The sequence below is a fragment of the Diospyros lotus genome, chromosome 1 (genome assembly GCF_014633365.1).
Source record: "Diospyros lotus cultivar Yz01 chromosome 1, ASM1463336v1, whole genome shotgun sequence".
Classification (NCBI taxonomy): Eukaryota; Viridiplantae; Streptophyta; class Magnoliopsida; order Ericales; family Ebenaceae; genus Diospyros; species Diospyros lotus.
The window spans coordinates 11,666,094-11,691,450 of record NC_068338.1 but is presented as its reverse complement, the minus strand read 5'-3'; the positions used below and the strand labels follow the sequence as shown (position 1 = coordinate 11,691,450).

General features: G+C 38.3%; 1 protein-coding gene across 1 annotated transcript in view; it reads left to right on the top strand.

Moving 5' to 3' along the window:
- Positions 1–25,357, top strand: part of LOC127788621 (callose synthase 3) — a 107,962-nt gene that overhangs the window by 65,008 nt on the left and 17,597 nt on the right. Inside the window, exons 19-34 of the mRNA XM_052317119.1 lie at positions 3,592–3,673; positions 3,749–3,798; positions 3,879–3,965; positions 11,705–11,842; positions 11,969–12,063; positions 12,229–12,313; positions 21,116–21,276; positions 21,420–21,543; positions 21,646–21,746; positions 21,833–21,962; positions 22,051–22,202; positions 22,502–22,611; positions 22,722–22,844; positions 22,996–23,064; positions 23,213–23,402; positions 23,493–23,646. Coding sequence (XP_052173079.1) covers positions 3,592–3,673; positions 3,749–3,798; positions 3,879–3,965; positions 11,705–11,842; positions 11,969–12,063; positions 12,229–12,313; positions 21,116–21,276; positions 21,420–21,543; positions 21,646–21,746; positions 21,833–21,962; positions 22,051–22,202; positions 22,502–22,611; positions 22,722–22,844; positions 22,996–23,064; positions 23,213–23,402; positions 23,493–23,646 — 1,851 coding nt within the window. The remainder of the gene's footprint in view (positions 1–3,591; positions 3,674–3,748; positions 3,799–3,878; positions 3,966–11,704; positions 11,843–11,968; positions 12,064–12,228; positions 12,314–21,115; positions 21,277–21,419; positions 21,544–21,645; positions 21,747–21,832; positions 21,963–22,050; positions 22,203–22,501; positions 22,612–22,721; positions 22,845–22,995; positions 23,065–23,212; positions 23,403–23,492; positions 23,647–25,357) is intronic.

Below are 25,357 nucleotides of genomic sequence, written 5' to 3'. Positions count from 1 at the left end.
AGATAAAATTAGAAAAGAAGTTATTCGTAATAAGGTAGGAGTAGTGCCAATCGAGGGGAAGATGAGAGAGACTAGACTAAGATGGTTTGGTCATATGAGAAGGAGACCAAGAGACACTCCTGTGAGGAGAGTTGATGAAATGGAACAATTAGTCAAAAAAAGAGGTAGAGGCAGACCCAAGAAGATTTTGGGAGAGACATTAAAATTTGATATGAAGTGTATGGATCTAAATGAAGATATGACAAAAGACAGAAATACATGGAAGTCTAGAATTCATGTAGCCGACCCCACATAGTAGGATAAAGACTAGATATGTTGTTGTTGTTAATTTATCTTGCTGTTGTATTTTATCTTCTTAGGTAGTTTTTGATTAAATTTGTTTGTATTTAAGTTTGTTGTAGCCTACTCTTATAAAGTAGGAATATAATCTCTAAAATTTAGGAGAATTCTTAAGGCGTCTCTTGTATAAATATTTTTGCTCATATCAATAAAATTATATGGGAATACCGCTTCCGGTTCTCTTTTATAGCTTCTTAAACTAGATATGCCCCAAGAATAGAATTAAAATAATCTTTGGCATTATCAGTACGGAGAATTTGAATTTTGGCATTGAATTGTTGCATCTGATCTCACAGTTGTTGGCTCTGTTCTTGCATCTGGTCTTACAGCCGCTGGTGCTGATCATGGTTCTCCTCACACCATCTTTCCATTGCCCCTTCTATCCATTCCATCACCGCATTCATCAATGTTTCCAGTGTTCCCATCCAAACCCACATCTCCCTCATCACCATTGTGACTTGTTGCAATTGTGATTCCGTTTGTTTCATTCTTGTTACATTCGCCATGGCGATTGCAATCTGCTGCTCTGAATAATGCTCTAATACCAATTTGTCAGACTGGTTCTGACAAAGGGAATTTTCCTTTGGATTGAGGAGAATTATAGAGATGTAGGGAAGGAATTGAGAGAGTGAGGGAGATAATGAGAGAAGAATAGAGAGAAGATAGGCAGGAAATTGAATTCATCTTGTATTCGTCGATGATTTTCCTGTGAGCGGGATCAGAATTATATACTGATCCTCTGCTGGTAATTAGCACTCAAATTCAAAACTACCTACTTCTAGTTTATTACAGTAAGGTCCCTACGACTTATGCAATGTACAATTATTCCCCCTTGCCCTTATACTTGCATGCACATAACAGTGCCATATAATCCAAATAAACATTCAGAACATAATGTCCATGTAAAACATTTCAAAACATGTCAGGACTCGATAGGGGTCCCATGATCAATGCTTAGCCCATGATAAACCATAGGTCCATTAGGATCAACCATGCCTCTGTCAGTATCATATCATGACAATAATAACAATAACCAATAACTAAATCAAAACATAAAACAAATTGAATAATTGTTTGTACAATCCTTGTCTATACTAACCAGAGCAAACTACTAAGAATACCATTGCTAAGAAAAATAACTAGCACCCACAAGAACAAATGTGGGACATACCGGCCAGCATGACTAAGCTAAACTGCATTAAACTGGTCCTGACTTCCTTAAACAGTCTGTAGCATTGGTTCCACAGCTAAACATGATTTGAAAAAAATTATAAGTATCTGTGTGAGTTAAAAATTAGTGAATAGAATAATATATATTATCAGGGAATTAAGACAAGCAATATGCATGAGTTTTTATACAAGAAATATTTTCTCATGAAATATATGCAAGAAAATGCATTTTTCATAAATAAACATAAATTCTTTTTTAGCAAAAAAATTTGTTTTCAAGAAAATAATAAATAGTTCCGCGGTTTATGAAAATAATAAAAAATTTGTTTCCAATTTCATGGGAGTACGCAAAGCAGAATAAATCCATATCATACTTCAGTCATTGTCACACCCACGCCAAAGTAAATAATAAATCCCAATGTGTTGGCCAATAAATGGAGTTTGTGTCACCCTTGTTAACTAGGGCCTATCTAATCAAGGTGCGCCTAAGCAAATGTCTATTCTTGTTAGCTTACAGTATTCTATCAAAGGTCCTTCCAAAACATTTATCATATGAAAAAATCCATGTATTAGTTAACAATACTGAAAATTCTATTCATATCAAATCAATCAACAGTTTGATTATTCCATTTGCCGCAATAATCCAATGCATTTGTGGTCATATCTATGAAAAGAAATAATAAAGGGCTTGTCCCGACATTCTAGGCTTTACTTTTTTTGACATAAGATTCTATATAAGGAATAAAAAGAATTAAAAAAAAACTTTTCTTTTCTTTTTTCAGAGCATTTGCAAATTTCAATTGATGCAAAAATGAAATTATTCATGCATGATAGTTGCCAAGGCAATGAAAACCATTTGTCACAATATAATTCATCTACTCACAGTATTTTGTTTGACTTCACAAGATCAAACTTAGAGATGAACTTTTGAAAACATAGCTGGATTTGACCATTTAAACCATGTCTGCCATTCAAGCCTCACAAAATCACAGAACTTCATGGAAGGAATAAGTCAGCAGGGGTGTTGGATATTTTGGCAATGAATTTCTGGAAGATGAATGATAATGTTGGAGAACTTATGCAAGAGTGTTTGGGGTTCTGTTATGCGTTCCAATGTCTTTTAAGCATGAATCATGGGAAATTTTATGTTGCTATTTTATTTGATAAAGTCGTGTCTGGCCCATCATTTACTATGCATTTCCTCTATTTTATTACTTAAGACAACAAAACAAAGACTTAATCCCACTAGGAGTTAATTTATTGGGTGATAGGAATTGCTTGCCTAGCATAAAAAAAGAAGAAGAAGAAATTGCCTACTTAAATGTAATTGGTTAAATGGACTGGTTTGCCTTGGACTTCGCACTCCATTTAGTTAAGGCAGAAGATTGCAATTTTCTAAGATTTTGAGGTCTATTTCATGTATTTCACACAGTCAACTGCTAAGATACCTAGATCTAATATTACAATGTGTTACCTTAAATGCAACTTCTATTTCATCACACTTGTTTCTTAACCTTGTTAGATTTTCTAATGTATTTAGTTACCATTTTTAAATTGTTAATCACCATCTGATCTAAAAGCTTAAGCTATTAGGTTTAGGGTTAACTTTATCTTTTATGCTATTATTTTACTCTCAACACGCCCCCTCATGTATGGTTAAGCTCTACTAATAACTGGTCCAACCACGTGCAACAATTTAAATATTGGGTTGATGGCGAGGTTTGAACTGAGAATTTTTGCCTGTTCTGATATCATATTGAATTGTTAACCACAATTTGATCTAAAAGTTTAAGCTGTTAGATAGAAGGTTTAATTTTACTCTCAACAACAATAATCCAGTTTCACCTTTTTTATCCGAGGATTTTTCTATCATTGATGTTATTCTTTTGTATGCCTGTTCTGGGAATATGTTGAGAATTATGTATGAATTCCTGCTATTCCATGATGCGGAAAAGAGTGTATTTATTTTGATCCTTCATTCTTCGTTAAATATTGTTTCTGATTGTGAAATGGAATTTTACTGATCCCAATTCAGAGTGTAGTAAATTCTTTATAACTTGTTTATATCTTTCTACATTGCAGATAAAGCCTTTGGTGAATCCAACAAAAGATATCATGAGTGTTCACATAATGAATTATCAGTGGCATGAATTCTTTCCTCGCGGTAACAAACTGTAACAACTGTTTTTGTGTATTTTTATGTCATGATTGGTCTCTGATTCTGTCATCTCCTTTGCAGCAAGGAATAATATTGGTGTTGTGATTGCACTATGGGCTCCAATTATTCTTGTAAGGGAGGGATTCATCTGATTTCATTCTTTTTGTGCTTCTATTTGGCTTGCTAAACACTTATATTTTTATATGTCTAGGTCTATTTTATGGATGTCCAGATCTGGTATGCTATATTCTCTACTCTATTCGGAGGTATTTATGGTGCATTTCGTCGTCTTGGAGAGGCAAGTGAACTTCGTGTTGTTAGTTAGTATGAGAAAACTACAGTTACATTAAGTCTAGCAACAATTGATAATGTGTAATAGTTTTGTAACTTGGTGCATGGTGTGATTAGTTAAGCTTGTCTTATCCAATTTCTCAATTAAACTCTCACTAGATTACTTGTAGCGATTAAGTTTGGAAGGGAACTTGCTAAAAATTTCCTTAGCTTTGTTGGTACCAAATAAGTGGATAAAATTGTAATCAATGTTTATTTTTTTTTTTTTTTGGTGGTGGTGGGGTCGTTGTTTTTAGGGCAAAGTGCCAAATTAGCCCCTGTACTTTGGTCCTCCTACTTTCAAAAGGGCCAAATAAGGTCTCATACTTTTAAACTTGGCCCATGTTAGCCCTACAATAGGTGTTGTCTAAACATCATCCAATGATGTAAATATTTTGTTAATAGAGCTCCAATCGCACCATATGTCCTCTGTTCTCGCATTCAATTTGGATGTGGTAGGATTCTTTGATTGCAAATGACTATAAATGCAATTGTGACTAATGGTTCAATTTGGGTTGCCAAGATCATTTTTTCTACTTTACCTTTGGCCTGGAGTGTAAACGTACGAGGGCTTATTGGCCTTTTTGGAAGTAGAAGGGTTAATTTGGGCCTGAGTTTGAAATTAAATGAGCTTATTTGGTCCTTTTGAAAGTATGAGGGCCACCTAATAGAATAAGAGAAAGTACAAGGGCCAATTTGGCCAACAAGGCCAAAGTACTAGGGCTAATTTGGCACCTTACCCTTGTTTTTATGAAATATAAGTTGACATATTGATAGCAAAGAGGAATTAATTACACTACAGTTGGTATCTTATGTTTTGGAATTGCTTATATGAAATTCAAGGATGATCATGTGCCTCTATAGCTCTGTTTGGCATGAAGAAAGCATGTGATTTTGTATGGTTAGACTTGAGCAAGGGCATTGAAGTGCTAGTTGTGTTATTGGTTGTAGAATAATCAAAATACTTTTCCAATCTGTTGTGGAGTGCCCTAGAAAAAATCAAAGCCAAAAATCTAAAAAGTATTCGAGAAGGCCCAAGACTCGGATGACCTTGAAGAGTCTTTCGGGCAAGAGTCTTTCGTAGACTTTGGAGAGCCTTCGAACCAGCCAAGCCCCTAAGTTCATCTAAGCCCAAGACTCATCCAAAGAGTCTTTCGAGCCCAAGTCTCCTAATGACTTAGAAGTCTTTGAAAAGACCTCATCTGAAGGATTCTCTTCCGGAGCATCTTAGCTCTGAAGGAATCTCCAGGTCCTCCAGCCTCATCTGCTTCATTTTTGCTCGAAGAGTCTGGTCACGCATGAATGTCACGTGGCCCCCATCATCAGCCCCCACTCCCAGTACACACCAAAAGGGGAGAGAAGACCCAGATCTGGGACCCAAAGACTCAGACCCAAGTCCAATACCAAACCTATCCGGAGACGCACCCGAAGCTTTATACATCATACATACATACATACATATTTCATTCTACACCATGACATTATTATCTGACTTAGGCATCAGAGGGCCCGCGTAGGAGAGCTCCTCGTGTGCCTTCTGACTATGCTTTTGTTGCAAACTCATTTGAAGATTAGCCACCCGAAGACCTATCTCTTCGGGGATAAAGTCTCTTGAAGATCGACCAAGACATCTGAATACTTCTGGCATCCTCTTTACTCTCCCGAACAATGGATCGTTGCTCGCCCTGAGGAACCTACTCTCCCGAATAGCAGATTGAGCCATGTTCTAGCCAGACGTGCATTAATCCCCTTGTAGGCACAGGCCTTACTCCCCATCTCCTTGCCGGGCTTTGCTAATCTTTTTCCTAGGACATATAAATTTAATTGTTATATTCAAGCAAGAATAGTTTGGTTCCATTTGTGGGAAACGAGCAATAAGTCTCTTAAATAGTGAGGGGCACAAGGTCTACTCGAAGAAGGGCATCTCAACCTGAGGCTACACATTCCAGTCTCCTCGGATAATGAGAGGGTGCTATTGGGGAGCGTCCATCGTTGGAGTATTGCTCGTTGAGTCGATTATATATTTCGAAGGAGGAGAGGATTTATTCAAGAATGAAACGATATCAAAGGCTCGGACTGTAGCTAATATCTGAACCTTCCAAAAGATATAATTCTTCGAATCAAGCTTCAGAGGAATGAAACTAAAGGCTTTAGATACTGTTGCAAAATCGAATTGAGACATGGACGAAACATTGGATGTAGATCGAGCAGAAGGAGACGTAAAGGAGGAATGATTTTCGTGAACAGAGGCCATTAGCAAGTTTGGTTCTAATACCATGTAAGACGGAAACCTTAGGGCATAAAGTCTCGAGAAACAAAAATAGAGAGATGTGTTGTAACTTTATTAACTATCAACCAACAACATGAATCTACAACATAAGCTGTATATATATACAACTTTATAATCGACAAGAGGAATTACTGCCTCACATACAATAACACATAAACAACAATACAGAACAAAAAGCAACAAAAGCCAATACTATCTTAATGTCACATTCTCTTCAATAAGTGGCTGATTGGTTGTCTTGCGGCCTTTAGTTGTTTCCTCTTTAAGTTTACTGAGAAAAGCCTACCTTTCTTCCAAGTGTTCAAAGGAGGAAAAGATTTTCAGTGGGATGACAACTGCGAACAAGTGTTCCAGGTACTGAAAGACTACCTTTGGGAGATGCCCTTGCTCACTAGGCCAGAGACTGGGGAGCCATTATACCTTTATCTAGGGGTTAGCCAAGCAGCAGCCAGTGTTGTGCTTTTAAAGAAAACTGACTAAGTGTATCGGCCTATGTATTATTTTAGTCGGGTATTTCATAGGGTCGAGACCCGCTATCCCTATGTTGTGAAGGTAGCCTTTGCGCTTGTTGTGGTAGCAAGGAAACTCAGGCCATATTTTCAAGCCCACATCATCGTAGTACTCACTGATTAGCCTTTGCACCATATTCTACAATGGCCCGAACACTCAGGAAGACTCACCAAGTGGGCCATTAAACTTAGAATATGATCTCCTGTTTGAGCCTCGCAGAGCCATCAAGGGGCAGGCACTGGAAGATTTCATAGTTGAATGTACCCCCGTGTCGAAATCTGAGGCAGGGTCTCCATCTGAATGGATGTTTGTGGATGGAGCTTCAAACGTGCAAGGCAGTGGGGCCGGTATTGATCTTATTTCTCTTGAGGACGAAGTGCTAGAATAGTTCTTGCGGCTCAGTTTCCCTAGTTCCAAAAATGTTGTGGAGTATGAAGCCATCACTACTAGCCTAGCTATCCCCAAGAAGTTGGAAGTGGAGAAGGTGATAGCCCATTGTGACTCTCAGCTAGTGGTACAACAGTTTCAGTGTACTTATAAGGCCGGAGATCCAACACTTATCCGGTACCTACAAAAGCTACGAGACTTGGCTCGTTCTTTTCCCAATTTCTAGCTAATTCAGATCAATGATGCCCTATCTAAATTGGCAATAGCAAAAGACACTCCTGGGCGCTTGATCCATATGGAGATCTTACAAAGACCCAACATAGAAGAAGATGGAGTTGCGACGTTAGTAGAGTTCATTGACACAACTGATGATTCGAGATCGCCCATCATGTGATATATGCTCACTGGGGAGTTTCCTGCCAATTCCGTAGAGGCTAGGCTGCTAAAAATTCTGGCAGCTCGCTTTGTGATCTCCGATGGTACTCTCTACAAGCAAGCTTTCTCTAGGCCACTCTTAAAATGCCTCAGTCCACAAGAAGCACAACATGCATTAACCAAGGTACATGAAGGAGATTGCGGCGAACACCTTGGGGGAAGATCGTTAGTTGCTAAAGATCATGAGGGTAGGGTTCTTTTGGCCAACATTGTATCAGGATGCCTCTGCTAAAGTCCGAACTTGTGATAAATGTCAGAGGCATGCGCCATTGTCTTCTGCGCCTACAGTGGACATCCAATAGATTTTCCAGCCCATTCCCTTTGCACAGTGGGGGTTGGACATACTTGGTCCCTTTCTCGTTACTCTTGGATGGCGTATGTTTTTGCTTGTGGCCATCAATTACTTAACCAAGTGGGTTGAGGTAGAGCCCTTAGCTACCATCACAGAGAAGAAGGTGGAGAACGTCGTGTGGAAATGCATTATCTGTCGCTTTGGAATCCCCAAGATTCTCAACATAGATCATGGCACATAGTTTGACTTTGATACTTTTCGTGCCTTCTGCAATAGATGGGGATCTGCCTTTGCACAGCGTTGGTTGCTTATCCACAGGCAAATGGCCAAGACAAAGTAGCCAATAAGATCATTCTCCACGACATCAAAACTTGGCTAGAGAAAGCAAAAGGTGCTTGGGATGAAGAGCTTCCAACTCTCCTATGGGCCCATTGCACCACTAGCTGAGTGTCCATTGGTGAGACTCCTCTCAATCTAGTGTATGGGACTGAGACCCTTATTCCCATGGACGTTGACATTCAGTCCCCACGCGTACTAGCTTTCAACAAGCAAAGGAACTTGGAACGGCTATCTAGTAGCCTAGATTTAATTGATGATCTTAGGGGTGAAGTGGGCTTTTGATTAGCAGTATCACTAGAGAGTAGCCAATTATTACAATGCCCGTCTTCTAGATAGAACACTACAACCGAGCGACTTGGTTCATAGAAAATCTATCATCACCGGGGCTCTTCGTGAAGAAGGCAAGCTTTGGGCAAATTGAGAAGGCTTATAGAAATTAGGAAATGTTGGGCTAGAACACCTGCATTCTCTAGACACTTCAAGGAGAAACACTTGGCAAAACCTAGAACGCGATGCGTTTGAGGAGATATTTTTCTTTTTTTTTCCCATGTAAATTGTATCGCATTGTACTCACATTGTAGTTCCCCCCCCCCCCCCCCCCCCCCCCCCAAGTAAAATGCATAGATGCCCCCTCGTATTCCCGTGGATGTAGGCCAAATGAGCCGAACTACGTAAAAACTCCTATTGTATCTTGTCATGTAGTTACTAGGGGTGCATGCATCTACTAACAATCTACTCTATCTACCTATTATACTTTGTAGGAAAGCATTATGTTGTGCCACTAATGCTCGCGACCTTCCACCCACTCACATATCACTCGCACATATGGGCCGTCGCGCATGTTCTCGCGAGGACCAATTTAATTTGTTTTTAGACACGAAGATCAAGGGTGGCACCACCTCCTAATTTATGTTCTCTTGCCCTGTGAAATATATATTGGTGGAAGGAATGAGGTTATAGGTAGTGGGATGGTACTCAGCTCCTACACTGCACTTCGGCCCTCGATGGGCACTCCTGCACCTACCCGAGGTTCAACATTTCTCAAAGAGACCACGGGTTTTGGTGTACTCCCTCCCACATCCTATGAGGGCACGCTCTAGACGACCAAATTCCCAGGCTCTTTAGTGACAAAAAAGTCGGGGCATGTAAAATCTACGAGTCAAAGGCAACTTGAGAGGTCAGGACATGACCCATCCCCCTAGTCGCAATGCAGACAATGATATCGCCCGTTGGCCTCAAGCTTTGGACACTTAACAAGACGCTTCATCTTGTAGTGCGACCAATGGGTACATTTATTAAAGTCGTTGCTCACACATTTATTCCTTATTCACATAATTTTTCATATATACAATTGCTTTACCCCCCAAAAGCTAGGTGCAAACTGGCATCCCCAAGACAACTACACTGGGGAATCGGGTTTTCTTTGTGTATATGTGTGTGTGTAGGTACTCGCAAAATGTACAACTCCCGTTCGAGGCAATCAAGTCATGTGTGCAATTATTAGTTTATTGGCAGCAAGGTGGTATGCGGCGACATGCCCTGGCAATTATTAGTTTTTGAGGTCAAGCCTTCCTCAAGGAGACCCTATAGGTTTTTGTGTCCTCCCTCCTCAGCAATGAAAAAAGTCGGGGTATGCGGCGACAACCGTCAAACCCCAATGAGATCCGCAAGTCTAAGGCAACTTGGGAAGTCGGGACGTGACCCATCCCCCTAGGGCGCGGTGAAGGCAGTGATTAGGTACTACTTATAACACTTCGTTTCTTATTGCATCATGCGTGTGCCAAGCCAACCCGTATCCCAATCTTCAGGGCATCGGGCACCTGGAGCCATTATACTTTTCCCTTTGCCTTCTAGCTAAAGGCAAAAGTGAGGAGCTATTGCTGTGGGTGTGGGGTGCCCTAGAAAAATCAAACCCAAAAATCCAAGAAGTATCCGAGAAGGCCCAAGACCCGGATGACCCCAAAGAGTCTTTCGGGCAAGTCTTTCGAAGCCTCCGGACCAGCTAAGCCTAGGACTCATCCGAAGAGTCTTTTGGGCCCAAGTCTCCCGATGGTTTAGAAGTCTTCACAGAGACCTCATCCAAAGGATTCTCTTCCTCGATGGAACCTTTAGGCCCTCGAGCCTGATCCGCTGCATTTTTCCCCGAAGAGTTTGGTCACGCATGCATGCCACATGTCATGCGGCCCCCACCATCAACGCCTATAAATTCCCCTTGGGTAAGCGTCAAAAGGGGATGGAGGACCCAGATTTAGGACCCAAAGACTTAGACCCCAGTCCAATCGCATACATCATACATACATACATCATACATCACCCGAAGCCTCATACATCATACATACATACATACTTCATTCTACACCATGGCGTCTTTGGAGGGCCCGTGTGGGGGAGCTGCCTGTGTGCCTTCTGACAATGCTTGTGTTGTAGACTCATCCGAAGATTAGCCACCCAAAAGACCCAAACCTTCGAGGATAAAGTCTCCTGAAGACCAACCAAGCCATCCGAAGACTCGGGGTATCCTCTTTGTTCTCCCGAACAACAGATCGAGCCTTGGCTTGAGGAACCTGCACTCCCAGACAGTGGATCGAGCCACATTCCAGCCAGATGCCCATTAATGCCCTTTGCTGGCATAGACCTTACTCCCCATCTCCCTACCGGGCTTTGTCAAGCTATTTCTTATGACATTAATTTAATTGTTGTATTCAAACAACAACACAATCCCTTGGGAAACTCATTGATCTCCAGTTCTTTGGGCATTTTGCACTTAAAACAAGATGTATAGGCTTTGTATTTTCTAATTCTAGATGTTTCTTGCACTTTAAGACAATTGGCGTGAAATACAACAACAATAACAACAACATATCCAGCCTTTATCCCACTATGTGGCGTGAAATACAAGAATTTATATTTATGCTGAGAGTGTAAAGAACTTTTGTAAAGGGTCGCATTGTATTTGTTGTCTTGAAGTTGTAATGGGATTTTAATGTGGCAACCTTTTAGGATAATTGAATGGACAAGGGTGTATATCTGATTCATAATATCTGATTCATTAACAAGTTGCTTTAGAGAGAGCACGTCTGGATATGTATGATTTTCTTTGTGCAAGTGTAGATTATTTTCAAAATCATTATTTTTCCCCAAAACAACGAACAGTTTTAAAAGTGTACTTATCAAACATACTAGGAACAAACAAAACTACATCTATATAGATGTTTTTGTAAATGTTGTATACAATAAACCTGCACATTTGTGGCCCCCAGTGTTATGTCATCCTAGCACACATATTATTGGTTGCCAAGTAATCATTGTTGACAAATGTGAGAATGCTCTAAAATAGTTTGTGTTCTCGAGTCATTTTATTTTTTCTGAATGTTGGGTTCGTTCATTTTTATTTTTGTTGAGTTAAATGCTTTGCCACTTCTGTCATTTTCTTGTCATTTTTTTTTTCTTCCAGATTCGAACTTTGGGAATGTTGAGGTCCAGATTTCAGTCTCTGCCTGGGGCTTTTAATGCTTGTCTGATTCCAGAGGAAAAGAGTGAACCAGCCAAAAAGAAAGGACTAAAGACCACTTTATCTCGGAACTTTGCTGCGGTTATGTGTAACCTAGAAATTTAATTTTTTTTTTTTCTTGATGCTCTTGTTGGATCTTCTGTCTGATAACTTCAGGAAGAGTGGAAAACATTTACTCAAGTTTATTTATCTAATTATTTATTATAGATCCCATCTAACAAAGAGAAAGAAGCAGCCAGATTTGCTCAATTGTGGAACACTATTATCAGCAGTTTTAGAGAGGAGGATCTTATAAGCAATAGGTAATAAAAAGCATGCAGCTTAGGATTTGAAACCCCCTTTTGATGTTTCGCTTACTCCTGATTATTTTTGGTTTTCTTCTCTGTCTTCTTAAAGTCTGTGCAGAGAATTTTCATCTCAATCTTGTTATATGCTCCTCTAGCCTGTTAACTTGGTTTGTCTTTCAGAGAAATGGATCTGCTGCTTGTTCCATATTGGGCTGATCGTGACTTGGACCTCATACAATGGCCTCCATTCTTACTTGCTAGCAAGGTTTGTTTTTTTCGATCAATATTCTATTAAAAATTGAAGTGTTTTCAGATAAGCCAATTATATAAACATGCAATTTAGTTTCAATCAACTATAGTGGGTTAGCAGATCCTAAAGTTAACCCTCTAACAATGAAATGGTGGTTAACAATTCAATAATAGGGATAAAAAAAGGAAATAAATAATGTGTCGGATAGTTAAAAACATTTATTATTAAACGAGGGTGTCCACCTAGTACATGAGGTTCCTTGCTTTGTGAGAGCTTGAGCTTTTGGGATGGTGGTCTTTGTATGCAGCGATACACTTGTTTTGCAAAGAGGCGGCTGTTTTGTGACCTTCCACTCACAAAAGAGCATATTTATCTTTGCTATCAAGGCTCACCCTCATATTACTAAACAGTAATATTATGAAAAACGTATTCATACCAACCATGCATGATGTCATGTGCAATTACTGAATAAGTAGAAAATACTATATGTTCATTAAATTTGAAGAACAAGGAGAGCCTACCTAATTTAGCATGTCTATGTGTGGACAATTAGATCATGCAATTCATGTTCATCAGCTGCCAGGAATCAATCTCCGAGCATGTATTCAGAAATAGTCTTCTCAAACTCCTTGTTTTCCCACTATAATTCCCACAAATCACATGTGACTAAAACCTTCTTGGCCAATAGGAGATTTAGGCATTGCATCATGCAGGTGCATGTATCAGTTCTCACCTCATATCCCTCCCCAAATCTCCATGTGAGAACACTTTGGATCTCCTAATGAAATGGGAAAAAGATTTCCTCTCGTAGCAGTACCAAAGGCCCAAGCCCCTACACAATTTTTCATGATTGCAACTAATTGTTGGGGCTAGATCAGGGGATGCCTTTAGTCCCATCCTCCCAGGGAATGCCTCGACCAAAGGGTGCCTCCATTTATGCAACACATTATATTCTCTCACCATCCACTTTGGCTAATCATTTTGGAATATCTCCTTATCTGCTCTCTTTGGCGTCTCAATTAGGTAATAGCCACTCGGAATCTTCTTATGTTCTTTATAGCCAATCATAACAGCATAATCAGCTAGGCATCTGCTCAAAGCAGATTTCCTTGGCATCTCTAGTAACTGCCCATAATTAACTCTTTTTTTAGTACCACAGGTTTAACACAGCTTGGCATCTCCACTGGATGCTATGGCTTTTATTGTGGTGTTTGGTCCCCGTTTGTCATGATGGGAAAAAATCTACATCTCACCCAATCATTGAGATGAAGGCTCTGAAAGGCATGATTAATTATTCCTATAAAGCTAGTCACTTTTTTGTTTTGAAAGATTTGATTATGTGCATGGTACTGTGGAATCAGAAAGATTTGATTATGTGCATGGTAATGTGAAAGATATGAAAGCTCCACATTACCATGCACACACCACAGAAGATATCGCTGCATAAAAGACGTGGAGCTTAGGAAACTACCATGGTAATTATTCCTATAAAGCTAGATTAAGAACTTAGGAAACTTCCTTAATAGTGTAAATATATATTTCTCTCATATGGTAGTTCTAGTAAATAGTAAGTTTGTATAGATTGTAGTTTCTATTTTGTGTTTCTCCTCTTCTCTATAAGAGGATAGCAACCGTGTACATTGAAATAAATTTGAGGAAGAACATTATTCTTTTTCTCTACAGATTATACTTTTGTTAATGCATAAAATCAAAGTGGCCACTACGAGCAGTGATACAAACATCCGTAAACAAGCCAGACAAGCCCCAAGAGGACCTGAACTAAACAAAGAATGAGAAGCTAAAATCACACCCCCATTGACAACAGAAATCACTACCAAACTACAACGAGAATTCAGCACTCCCAAATATGAAACGAAGTTCACCACGCTGTTCCCAGAAATATGAGACTGAGATCACCACAACACTGCAGCCATATGAACAGGTTCAGAACCTGGAACATGATCTCGAAGACCCATTGCTCCCAGATCAACCACATTTTCCCATGAAAAAGTGGAAGGATGATCCCCTCACCTACGAAAACCAACCAGGACCAGGAGATAATTCCTTAAAACAGAAAGTTACTGTTATAATGAGGATTGTAATAGTAACTAGTAACTTCCTCTAAGCATGGGTAGGGACCTAAATTAAGTCAAGGCTAGCCTTATCTAAAAAGTTATGCTAAGCCAAATATCAAGAATGTTCAAATTATGTTAGTTTAGTGGACCAACCCTATTGAGAACCCATTTTCTCACTGTAATAGCTCTAGCAATAGCCACACTCTTTTTCTATAAAAGCGGAGTTGTAATCATCTGTGAACAAGGACTTAGTATATTTTTTATTTACTGAAAAATCCAAGACATTATCTACTTTTTGTTCCCATGGTTCCGTTTGTCCTCAATTTCCCCTCTCCAAAGCTAGAGATGTAGGCCCTCACTGGGTTGTATCCATTTGGGTTTTGTGAAGACTTAAACAATGATCAAGTCATGAGTTACAATGCATTTCACTGGGTCTGGGACTTGCGAAGCCAAAGAGTATGTTGCAACGATGGAGCCCACAATGAGGAAATTGCAGTCACCAGTCAATATTTGTGGCCACCAATTGTTGCGAAATCCCATTGCAATGACAGTCACTTCAACCACTGGCCACCAGTTGTCTCATTGCTCAGAGTCCAATTATCTAGATTCCTGAAAAATAAACTGCTGGAAGTTTTAATGCGAGGAATAAACTTCCATAATCTCATTGATCCGAGGGATGCAAAATATATATACACAAATTCCTTAGAAATCTCCTAAAATATAGGATTAGATTACAACAACATATTTCAGATTAGGACTTATTCGATTTTAGGACTTCCCTATCTGATTTTCTGGAGCATCCTTATCCTTCCTTTTCCTTATCTTCTCAGCTTGAATTCTCCTTTTTCTTTTCACATATTAATCTTTATCTTCTTCTTTTCTTATCCTCTTGTTTATAAATAGAATATTCTCTTTTATCTTCTCCAACACTTCCTCATTGCCGGTCACTCACAGTCCAAGTCCAGTCATCTTCAACTAACTGAAAATCCTTCTACCAATGAGCTACTGGGAATGCATCATTCCCATCGCCTAGATGACATAAACTACCTTTAGTGGTCACAGCTTGTAAGGACTTTCTTAGAAGGTTGAGAGAAGTTAGCCCATTTAACTGAACCAGCCCCAAAGACATTAGATCCCACGTTCATAGCATGGGATATTGAGGATTCAGTAATCATGTCCTAGGTATGGAGTTCTATGCAGCCTAAGGTAAGCAGAAATCACATGTTCTTATCTTTTGACAAGGATATTTGGGAAATTGTTAAACGTACTTATTCTAAAGTACTAGATACCTTGATAATCTTTGAGATTAAGGCAAAAATAAGTGGTACTAAGCAAGGGTCATTGACTGTAATTGATTATTATACCAATATGAATGGATATTGGCTTGAGCTAGATCATTACCAGGATATTAAGATGGTGTGCAGCGAGGATGCAACCACCCTTACTACCATACTTGAACGAAACATAATTGTAGAGTTCTTGGCTGGCCTTAATGTTGAGTATGATCAAGTAAGAGTACAAATTCTTGGAAGAGAGAAACTTTCATCTCTCAATGAAGTTTTTCTATGATCTGGAGTGAGGAGTATCGAATGATAGCTATGTTCAATGAGTCCAATTCTGAGGGGTTAGCCATGGTGACCAATAAGGTGGAAGGATCCAAATTCAAGTCTCTACAGGGGAAGACTGATTTACACCCTATATCACAAAATTGAGAAGGATTGTGATGCACCTATCGTAAGAAGCCAAAGCACACTCAGGAAACATGCTTGAAGTTGCATGAGATGGAGACAATTATGAGTAAGATGGGAGGTTTCAGGAGTTTATCATCTAGAAACCATACACAATCCTATCTCACAAATAAGGAGTAGGAGGAAGCCACCCCAAATAAGGCAGATTCCACTACAACTTCTGACGTAAGTTAATTGAATGTGGATGAAATCTGTAAGCTCAAGAGCTTCCTGAAAACTATTTAGGATTAGCACAAGCAGGTACTTGTTTCCACTCTGAATCTTTTACTGCCTTACAAACTAGTAGGAATGATTTCTCGATTCTAGACTCAGGGGCTACTAACCATATGTCCTATGATCTAAATGTATTTGAAACCTATAAACTAATGGGAACATCCAAAAGAATTACCATAGCTAATGGAAATTCAATTCCTATTGTAGGTCAGGGAAGAGTACCACTTAGTCTTGCACTTCCTATCCAATAGGTTTTGCATTTTCTTAACCTATCTACCAATCTGATGGTTGTCCATCAGCTCACTGAAGATCTTAATTCCCTTGCTATTTTTTCTCCTCATGCATGTGAATTTCAAGCACCGGACATAGGAAAGACGATTGATGCTGTTGAGGAGAAGAATGAGTTGTATTACTTGAAGAGGGATAATGCTTTTACTATAGGGGATCAACTTGCTTTCCTGTTCATCTCAATCTACTTTTGCCATCACTGACATATGGCTTCAGCATTATTGCCTATGCCATCCTCCTTCTACTTTGTTAAAAACTATGTTTCCTTCTTTATTCAAGGATTTAAGTGTAAGCAATCTTCATTGTGATTTGTGTGAAGTTTCTAAACATCATCGGGTGTCTTATCCCATTAGTAATAAATTGCCCTCTATTCTTTTTTCATTGATACACTCTAATGTTTGGGAACCATCTAGAATTCCTAATTGTTATGGGGTTAAATGGTTCATATCCTTCATTGATAATTGTACACGGATGACTTAGGTATACCTTTTGAAGGATAAGATTGCTATTGGTACTATTTTACCACTCTTTCATAAGATGATCTCTACTCAATTTGGCTCCCAAATTGGAAAATTTGGTATTGACAATGCAAGAGATTATTTTAATAAACACTTGCATTAGTTTTTTCAGCAAACAGGAATTGTTCACGAGTCCTTCTGCATTGATACCCCTCAACAAAATGGGGTGGCCAAAAGGAAAATGAGGCATCTCCTCAATGTTACTAGAGCCCTTCTCCATCATCATCATGTTTCTAAACATTTTTGGGGAGAAGCAGTCTTAACAGCAGCCTACTTAATCAATCGGGTTCCCTCCAAACTCCTACACCATCAAAGTCCATTTCAATGTTTATCTGCCTATTTTCCTGATGTTGGTCTTCATACTCCTCTTCCTCTTAAAGTCTTTGGATGCATGCCATTTGTCCATATTCCTAAGCATCAAAGGGATAAACTTGATCCATCTTTCTTGGCTATTCTCCTACACAGAAGGGCTACAAATGTTATCATCCTTCATCTCGAAAGTTCTGTGTGTCTAAGGATGTTACCTTTGTTGAATCTCCATCCTTTTTTGGTCCTCTAGTCTTGGTCACCAGGGGGAGAATGTATAGCGTGGTGACCAAGGTGTTTTTCCCATCTTGGATTTGGCTCTTGTGAGATCTCTTGAGACAAAAGTAGCTGCCTAATCTGAATCACTTGCTCACCCACTCAGCTCAAGTGAGCAGGACTCTTCTCAACAAGAAAAGAAGCAACAACCTATTATGCCATCCCCAGTTAGGTTTAAAGGCTCTCCCTATGTGTTCAAGAAAAGATCACAACCTATTTTGCATCCTCAACCTAGACCAACATTTGTTTCTAGCCCAAGTATTGAAGTCACTCATCCCTCTATTCCTTCTAACCCTATTTCTAATGATTTGGATCTTCCTTTTGCGGTTTGAAAAGGGGTTAGGAGTTGTACTCAGCATCCTTTGGCTAACTATATTTCTTTTATCATCTTTCCCTAAAACACAAAAGCTTTCTGATCTCTCTAGATACCTTTGTCTTTCCTAAGACAGTTGATGAGTCTTTAAAAGATCAGAATTGGAAGCAAGCTATGCAGGAGGAGATGAGGGATTTGGAGAAGAATCAGACTTGGGAAATGGTACCTAGACCAAAGGGAGTTAGATCAGTGGATTGTAGGTGGACTTTTAACTTGAAATATAATGCATATGGTACATTGGAGAGATATAAGGCTCGGATAGTGGCTAAACGGTACACTCAAACCTATGGAATTGATTACCTAAGACCTTTGCACCTGTAGCAAAGATGACAGTAGTTCAGATACTCTTATCTCTAGCTGCATGTTATGGGTGGCAATTACAACAACTTGATGTGAAGAATGCTTTTCTTCATGGGGATTTAGAGGAAGAAGTGTTTATGAAACCACCACTAGGATTAAATAAACAATATTCAGACAAAGTATAAATGCTCAAAAAGGCACTCTATGGTCTTAAATAGTCCCCAGGGACATGGTTTAACAAATTCTCTAAGGCAATGAGACACGTGGGATATCACCAAAAATAGGGGAGATCATACATTATTCATTAAGCACTCATTGAAAGAGAATGTGACAATTTTATTAGTTTATGTAGATGATATAATTGTTACAAGTAATGATGTTGAGGAACAAAAAGCCTTGAAGGAAAGTATGTCTTGGATTTGTTAAAGGAAACGAGCCTGATAGGAGGCAAAGGACTTGGCACCCCTGTAGAGCCTAACATCAAGTTGGGAGAAAATCCTAACTGTCAATTGGTGGACAAGGGGAGGTATTAGAGGTTGGTCGGTTGTTTGTGCTAGTGTTGTATGCCCTAATGCTAGATTTGGTTAACATATAGCGGGCATGTAACTGGTCACATTTATTGTATCTTTGTATATATTTATAAAAGACAAGTTTCTTCATTCATGAGCTCTCTAGTTTAACACATTAATGAGTCCCTAGATATTTTGTTTTGGAATCTTATTCTCAAAGAGTTGAGATTGTGTGATGGGATTTTCTGGTAACAAGATGTTTTAAACTATTCCTAGTCCTTAGATTCTTTGGATGGGGACTCTAATTAGTCGAGTATGGACTAGCACAAGAGTTATTACCTCGCTCAGTATGAGATACTAATGGGAGGATGGTGTGTCACATGCCATGTGACATGAGATGTCGCTAGTAGACCTGTTGGTGATTTTTAGGGAACAATCAGTCGAATGTGACGTTGATGACAGACCACATGGCATCGAGTGATAGGAAAGACCGAGACAACTTATCCTGATGGACCTACACGAACTTCTCAGGGGTCACTCATCCTTAAGCTTCCCCAGTTCAAGTACGCTTAACCTGGGAGTTCTTTGTCTACATTTAGACCAAAAGGTATGCAACTGGTGTTTTCTTTCCTTACTTATTGTCGATATATACTACCTCTCTCTGGACTTTTGGGGTATTACATTCTCCCCCCCCCCCTCCCGAGCACATGACATCCTCATCGTACGACCTTACAACTAGTCCCAGATCTTCTCCCCTTTGAGGGCTGCTATCCTAGAAATCTGTCAGAAGCCACTCCTTGTACAGGCCCTCGTGCCCCGACACCACTCCCCACCCTCATTGGATCACCTTCTCCAAGGGTCGGCTCTAATACCAATTGTAACACCCCGCCTCGCCGGGCGTATTGTTTTGTGTATAGAATGAATGAAATTATTCCATTATCACATAATCCAATTTTACCATCAAATTTCTAAGAGGTTATTAAAAGAAAAAATAAGCACTAAGTTCTTTAGAAACCTCTAATATTGAAAGGGAATTTGACTCACTAAGCTTTCTTGATTCCCACATGAGCTAATTATCTTTTGATATCATAGTCTAACATGTGATTTATATTACCTAGAGATCTAAAAGATGATCAGTTCTTTTAGTTAGTTATGCATAAATCATCAAATTATTAAAAGATGATCAGTTCTTTTAAAGCATTAAGCATAATAATAAAAATTCCTTATGCAAATAATAATAGGGTTTTGAATTGGATTAAACAAATAATGACATAATCCCAAGATTAAAATCCATCTAAACCCTAATTAAAGGAATTTAGCTGGACATAATAAAAATAAAAAATTAAATAATAAGGAAGTTAATTTCTCCCTGCCCAGATCTGGAACCAGATCTGGGTGCGCCTGCTTGCTTCCACTCTTTGCTTGCCCTTGCTTCGGCTTCTGCATGCGTGCCTGCCTTCGTTTTCTTCTCCTTTTTTATAATTCTTTTCTTCTCAATCTTTTCTAATCTTTATCTTCAATTTCCGAGATTCTCTCTTGCTTCTCTCCTTATCTCCATCTTCTCTTTTTCTGCCGAAATTTCCTCCTGCTTATCTTCATTATTTATTTATTTATAATATTAAGTTTATGATATTAGGTTTATAAATTAATTTATAATATTTAGTTATAATATTTTTCTTTAAGGCCCATTTCTTGGAATTTATTTCCTTTGCTCGTTTCCTACAAAAAAACAAATTCAAATTATGTAAAATCCATATAAACTCACACTTTAGGTAGGAAAAGTAGCCCAAACTTAATACCAAAATTAGATTAAAATATGTATAAAATTAAGCTTTATCACCATACTTCATAGCCTGGAAGTGATTTCCTGGTTCATACATTCTGTTATTTTTATTGGGTACTTGAGCCTATCAAAACTGTTCTGTAGGTTGATTTTATGCCCTAGTTTTTTCACATTTATTTGCGGACCATACATAATGCTTCAAATTTGAGAAATTTAGACGTGTTTTTGCTGATGGATGATGAATTTGCAATTACGATTATGTCTTTCTGATTACCGTGTTGGTGTGTAAACATATTAGTAGTTTTGAGGTAACCTCTCAGAAATTTAGCTTCTTTTTTTTAAAAAAAAAATCTTTATGGTGCATTATTATATTTACATATTACTTTCTTGATGCATTATTTACATATCCTCTGGTGTTGACTCTCCAGATCCCAATAGCACTTGACATGGCTAAGGACAGCAATGGGAAGGATCGAGAGCTGAGAAAGAGAATCGAGTCTGATATATACATGTCTTGTGCTGTTCGTGAATGCTATGCTTCATGTCAAAACATAATTAAGTTCTTGGTTCGTGGTGACCGTGAAAAAGAGTATGTTTTGCTACAATCTAATAATTTTATTGGAGTTATTAGTATACTCATGTCTTTATGGTCTTTACCATAAGGCCTTTTTTCAAAGCTTCATATTATTTGTTACTGTCAATTTGATATATTTGTCCAACTGCCCTTTCCAGGGTGATAGAATATATATTTTCTGAGGTTGACAAGCATATAGAAGAAGGCAATCTACTAAGTGAATACAAAATGAGTGCCCTTCCAAGCCTGTATGACCACTTCGTCAAGCTTATCACATATTTGGTACATACTTAAACTATGTTGTAGTATCTCATGGCACTTGTTTTCAGGTTGTTGATGACTCATATTGTAAAGCATTCATACTGATCTATTTCATTGTTGCAGTCAGAGAATAAGCAGGAAGACAGAGACAAAGTTGTGCTTTGTTTCCAGGACATGTTAGAGGTTGTGACAAGGGACATAATGATGGAGGATCAAATATCAAGGTCTGAAACATTTTGACATGTCTATCTCTGATTTCTATCATTCACATAGATGCTGTGCTGATTTTGTTTTGTTTTGTTTTCCATAGCTTGGTGGATTCTATTCATGGTGGATCAGGCTATGAGGGGATGATCCCACTTGATCAACAGTATCAGTTATTTGCATCTGCTGGAGCAATAAAGTTTCCAGTTCAGGAAACTGAAGCTTGGAAAGAGAAGGTTTATCACAAAGAAAAAATTTATCTGTAACATAACCCATTTACTGCCATCTTGGTTACCTGTTGTTGATTCAGTTACACTTGTGCAGATAAAGCGGCTTGATCTATTGCTTACTGTGAAGGAGTCAGCGATGGATGTACCATCGAACCTAGAAGCTAGAAGGCGTATTTCCTTCTTCTCAAATTCATTGTTTATGGATATGCCTGCTGCCCCTAAAGTCCGCAATATGCTTTCCTTCTCGTAAGTTTTTAAATTAATTTTGCTTCTGAACATGAGTTATGCTTGCATGCATGTATTGTGTAATAAGTTGTGACCCCTTTATCTCTTGGTTGCAAATACGCTACACTAGCTTACACTTTTTGGTTTCAAACATATATTGTATCTATCTGGCCTAGCAGGTTGGCATTGAAAAATATAAAAGCACATGAAAATGAGCATTTCTTCTAAATAGCTTTTGGCAGAATGTACCATGTGAATTGTCTTATTGTATATCACTGATACCAATTTCCACTGTTTGTCCTTGCAATGTTTTCTTATAGTGTTTTGACTCCATACTACACTGAGGAGGTTCTATTCTCATTGCATGAATTGGAAGTGCCAAATGAAGATGGAGTTTCCATCCTTTTTTACTTGCAGAAAATTTTCCCAGGTTTCTTCTTTTATTGTGAAATGTTATACTGTTCCTTTCATGTCCATTTCAAGCTCCTTTATCTTTTTTTTTTTTCCTTCTCATTTAGTGGTATGAAATTTTCTATGCAGATGAATGGACCAACTTTCTTGAACGAGTAAAGTACAATGAAGAAGAACTGAAAGGATCAGATGAACTTGAAGAAAAATTACGTCTTTGGGCATCGTACAGAGGCCAAACATTAACTAGAACTGGTATGTCTTATTTTTGTGCGATTCTACAAATTAAGTCTTTTTTTGGGGGGGGTGGGGGGAACTGAGTGGACAGGTTGGGGTTTTCGATTGTATGCTCCATTAACACCATTAACTCATTTTTCATTCTACTGATACATATTGGAATTACCAGTAAGAGGCATGATGTATTACCGGAAAGCCTTGGAGCTTCAGGCCTTCCTAGATATGGCCAAGGATGAAGGTACTCATTCTTTAACCATTGATGTTGTGCAGCTCTTCACTCTCTGGTCATATAATTCTTGCACACTATTTTTTCTTTGTGAACAAAAACATTACTGTAATTAAGAACTGCTTTATGCCTCCGTTATTCAATGCCTGCACACCATCAGACTTGATGGAGGGCTATAAGGCTGTTGAATTAAATATGGAGGATCAGATGAAGGGAGAAAGATCATTATGGGCACAATGTCAGGCAGTGGCAGACATGAAGTTCACATATGTGGTCTCTTGTCAACAGTATGGGATTGACAAGCGATCTGGAAACCCTCGTGCTCAAGATATTCTGAGGCTTATGATAACGTATGTGTTTGTCTATATACTCTATTCTGGATCAAGTGATGTCAATAAATAGCATTGCTAATATTTTAGCTTTTCAATGCTTTCTCACAGGTATCCATCCCTTCGTGTAGCTTACATTGATGAGGTTGAGGAACCCAGCAAAGACAGATCTAGAAAGATAAACAAGGTTTATTATTCTGCTTTAGTTAAAGCTGGTTTGCAGAAATCCAGTAATTCTTCTGAGCCAGTACAAAATTTGGACGAGGTAAATGCTTAGCCTCCCTAATTTCTGAAGGCAGGAGATGATCCCCACATATAAATTTAAAGAAATGAAGTTGAACTACATTATTATAGTTTTTCTTTTAATTCGGAGATGTTTTTAAGGAAAGCAACTATGGAAAAGTGGATTTGGGTAACAGCTGTCCACCACAAGCATAATATTAGTTGTGCAACAGTTGTGTTGGTCATTAGCAGTTGAAGGACACACAAGTTAGAGGGTAGATTTGTCAAAGCATAGCATTTTTATTCATTCCATTGTTACTTGGAAGGAAAAATGTATATTATGCAAGGAAAATGAAATAGATAATCACATGTTCTAAAATGTGGTATGATTTGAGTAAACATGTAGATTATAATCTGAATTAGCAGAGTTTTTCTTCATCTGGGAATAGTTGTTTCTAATAATTAGACGTCAAAGAAGAATTAAGAGCTGCACTTCATTTGATATGTAATGTTTTATGCCAGCAAAAAAAAAAAAAAAAGACAATAGATATGAAAATAGAATGTAGCTATTATTCTATAGCTGAAGTAATTGAATGACAGTTTGAGGAGTGTTATTACCAATTTTTCATATGTTTTTGTGATTAAACTCCTGTTTCTCAAAATTTATTCGGTTTTGGACGTTTTCTCCTGAAGGAACAGATTATGTAATTACAAAGAATGTTTTTCCTTTTCTTTATAATTGCAGGACATTCATTTTCTGGAACATAAAATAGCTAGGGTATTGGCTTTTTCTAGTAAAACTGTAGTCCTTTGTGATGATTCTGATCCATTGAAAAATCACAAGCCATAGTAGGAACTTTAAATGAAATTTGAAGCACTTCTTTGTGGCTATCAAGGAGGTGTTTGGCTTAGCTTAAATTTTAGCAGCTTTATGCTCTAGAGCTTTTATGTTGCAAGAACTTATTTGGTAGGACATTTTGGTCTTTTACTGGTCAACAAGAGCTTTTATAAAATAGCTTATAAACTCTCAGAAAAAAAAAAAAAAAAAAGTTGGCCGGGTGGGGGGGGAACAATTTTTGAAAAAGGGTGTTGAAAGAGCTTATATGCTAGGTAGCTTACAAGTCCTTTCTTGTTATCCAAACAGGTAAAAAAAATTTAAACCTGATAGGGAGCTTATAAACTTCCTTTGACCAAAACATAAGGTAAGGCAAACATCCCCTAAGTTTTCCAGCTATAGAGACTAATTTAGCAATGGAGATATATAAATCCCACATTTTCAAAGGGTCTACGTACATAATTTAATTGGAAAGATGGATTCATAAATTATATGTTTTGTTCTCGTTTGGAAATTTCATAAAGTATTTTTTTTTATATGAGGAGCAGACCAACATTTGAAGAGAACTAGCTAATTTGGGTCCTAGACTGAAAGAAAACAGCCACAATAGTTTTCATTGTTGCTATTCTTGGACACACTTTGTTATCATGCATTCTTGCTGCATATAGATACTGCTGACTTATTGCCGGATGTCTGATGTTTGTTGGTTAAAGAAAACTGTCGATTGAGGTATGATTTTGGATAGCAACATAGGTTTCTAAAGTTGAACGGTGAACTGAGAGCTCAGAGTCAAGGCATACTTGCCATTTCTTGTATTTTCGACCATTTTTCCCCCTGTGATCACCTTTTCCCACATTAGTATTTCCTTTATTTACAAGTTTCTGGATTCATGGTATATAGTTTCAGTTTTCCCATGACT